Source organism: Saimiri boliviensis, chromosome 19 (genome assembly GCF_048565385.1).
Source record: "Saimiri boliviensis isolate mSaiBol1 chromosome 19, mSaiBol1.pri, whole genome shotgun sequence".
Lineage (NCBI taxonomy): Eukaryota > Metazoa > Chordata > Mammalia > Primates > Cebidae > Saimiri > Saimiri boliviensis.
The window spans coordinates 32,935,819-32,938,974 of record NC_133467.1 but is presented as its reverse complement, the minus strand read 5'-3'; the positions used below and the strand labels follow the sequence as shown (position 1 = coordinate 32,938,974).

Genomic DNA, 3,156 nt, shown 5'->3' with positions numbered 1-3,156 from the left:
TGGATCATCTGAGGGCAGGAGTTCGAGACCAGCCAGGCCAACATGGTGAAACCTCATCTCTACTAAAAATACAAAAATTAGCTGGATGTGGTGGTTGGCTGTAAACCTAGCTACTCGGGAGGCTGAGGCAGGATAACCGCTTGAATCCAGGAGGCGCAGGTTGCAGTGAGCTGAGAACATGTCATTGCACTGCAGCCTAGGTGAAAGGAATGAAACTTCATCTCCAAAAAAAAAAAAAAAAAGAAAGAAAGCACTCAGCAATATTATTATGTAATTTCTGTTACAAGCAGCAAGTACTCTTTTGTGTGTTTTCCTTATATTAAGAAATATCTCTAATAAAAATATTCAGTAGATGCAGAGATAGTGGGCACTGTTGTCTCATTAATGATATTAATGGGAATATTTCCTTTATTTTATCATCATTATAAATTTTCAAAGATACTCTCAAATTAAGATCGTTTCTACTATTTTCAGTTTTATGTTTGAGAGTAAATAAAAATTAAAACCCAGGTCTTTGTGACTTCAAAATCTGTGTTTTCTATTCAATCATTGACCTCTTAGAACTTTAATCACCATTCCCTCATTTTCCAGAAGTAAATTTATGTTTATTATTTAGAAATAATTTACTGCATATATTTCTTTATATCTATCTATCTATCTATCTATCTATCTATCTATCTATGTAGATCCAGGGATAGGGAAGGATCAGGAGATATGAATAGTGAACTATCCCAATTCAAAGATATCTGAAGTAATTTATCTTTATTTTTGTAAGTTATTTCTTTTATTTATATTACTATGTGTATAGAAGGCTTATGCTGTAAAATCAAAATGTGATGTAAAGCTCATCTTATCTAATATTGCTGTTTTATGGAAGAAGAAAATGAGGCTCAAAAAGATTAAACCATTGCTTTAACCCATTTCCCGTTTGCCCTGAGAATACTGTATTGGCACAGAACTCCACTTTCTTTTTTTGTAAACAGGAAATGGGTTAAACTTTATACACACACACACACACACACACACACACACACACACACACACACATATACTTTATCATATGTACATACACATATGTGTATATGTGTATGTATATATGTTTAATAAAAAATAACTGCAGTAAATTATTTCTAGAAAATATTCATCATAAAATTTTTTATTCATCATAAAGTATTAACAGTCCAGGAATTCTAAAAAAGATAATGCAACATTTTTAGCGTTGATCTGACAAAACAAATATTTGCAATGCATAAAAACAATGTAGCTTGTGTTCTTGAAAGTTTCAATGTTCACATAATTTTCTGGAGACCAATTGGTATAACTTTTGCACTGGATATAGGCTAATTTGAAAAAGAAATTTTCAATACAAACCATCAAGGTCACCTAAAGTCCTTCTTTTTTTTTTTTTTTTTTTTTTTCCGTCAAGGAGTCTTAAGAAAAGGACAAATATGTTTATAGAACTGAAGTTCTAGCTAGGAAACTTTCATGAATATAATTTACTGCCATATCTGCCCACTCATACAGTTTTGGAATATGAGTATCTACTCAGAACCTTTCTCAGAGCCATCTTTACTTCTTTATTTCTCAGTGTGTAGACAAGAGGGTTGAGTAGTGGGGTAATCACAGTATAAGTCACTGCCACGAGCCTGTCCTTATCTGAAGAGTACAGGGATGTGGGCCTCAAGTAGATGAAGGAAGCACAGCCATAGTGGACAATGACCACCGTGAGGTGCGAAGCACAGGTGGCGAAGGCTTTATGCTGCCCTTCCACCGAGGAGATCTTGAGGATGGTGGAAACTATGAAGACATAGGAGACGAATATCAACACAAGGGGAACCAGCAATACCAGAATGCTGAGGAAAAAGATGACCATCTCCCTCAGGTTGGTATCTGTGCAGCCCAGTTTTATGACAGGGGAAATGTCACAGAAAAAGTGATTGATCCTATTGGCAGCACAGAAGGGCACACTGAACACCAGGATATTGACAACCACAGAGATCAGGAAGCCACAAAAGCTGGAGGCTAGAATCAGCTGCATGCAGGTGGCTCGGCTGACAATGAGTGTGTAGTTAAGAGGGTTGCAGATGGCAACATAACGATCATAGCCCATCACGGCAATGAGAAAACAGTTGGTACAAGCCAAACCCACAAAGAAATAGAGCTGGACTGCACACCCAGAGAAAGAAATAGTTGGAATTGCGGATAGCAGGTTGGTTAGCATTTTGGGTACAATGACCAAAGTGTAGCACGTTTCGGAGCATGAAAGGACAAAGAGGAAGAAGTACATAGGAGTGTGCAAAGCCCTGTCCAGGCGAATGACCGTCATGATGGTGGTGTTGGCCATCAGAGTGGTCAAGTAGACTAAAAGGAAGATAAAGAAGAAAAGGAGCTGCAGATCCCCCAGGTTTGAGAAGCCTGTAAGGATGAACTCGGTAATCACGCTCTGGTTCTGTCTCTTCATTGGTCAGTGGAATTAGACTTAGGAAACCTGAAATTGAGAGAAGCGAATTTGATAAAAGTGAAATGATCCTAGAGAAGCTCAGTTTGCATTTCTTTAAAAAGCTGACAATATGGGTCTGAAAAAATATGTAACACACATTAAGTACATAGATCGGGGTATATGGAAGCATCAAGGAACATGAATTGTGACATACCCCAATTCAAAGATACCTGAAAGTATTTATTTTTACTTTTGTAGGTTACTTCCATTCTCTGTATTCCTATTTGCCTAGAATGTTCATACTGTAAAATCAAAATGTGATTTAGACCTTATCTCATTAAATATTCTCATTTTATGGAAGAAGAAAATGAAGCTCAAAAGGATTAAACTATTTGCTTAATCATATGACAGTGATAGTCCTTAAAAATCACTTATCTTTGCTAATACCTTATACAAATCTGATTCAGAAAAACAAACAAAACAAATAAAAAGTGATGTACCCAGTCTCTTATATACATAACTCAAATAATGCTTGTTCAGACAAGCATTATACTTATGTAGATAAGTATTTTAATTTCCTTAAAAGTATTCAGATTCTATTTACCCGTGATCAATTGTGAAGACTTTGGGATGGCTCACATATTGGGGTTTCCCTTGTCATGAGTGCGTGGGAATCCGAGATTAAGAATCGTATTAACCTCAGAGCATTATGAGGC

The 3,156-nt window shown here is 36.3% G+C and overlaps 1 protein-coding gene across 1 annotated transcript; it reads right to left on the bottom strand.

Moving 5' to 3' along the window:
- Window positions 1-1,516: 1,516 nt before the first annotated feature.
- On the bottom strand, window positions 1,517-2,461 carry LOC101047189 (olfactory receptor 10T2-like). The gene has a single exon (XM_003937890.2). The coding sequence runs from the start codon at window positions 2,459-2,461 to the stop codon at window positions 1,517-1,519; it is 945 nt and encodes a 314-aa protein (XP_003937939.1).
- Between the last annotated feature and the right edge of the window lie 695 nt (window positions 2,462-3,156).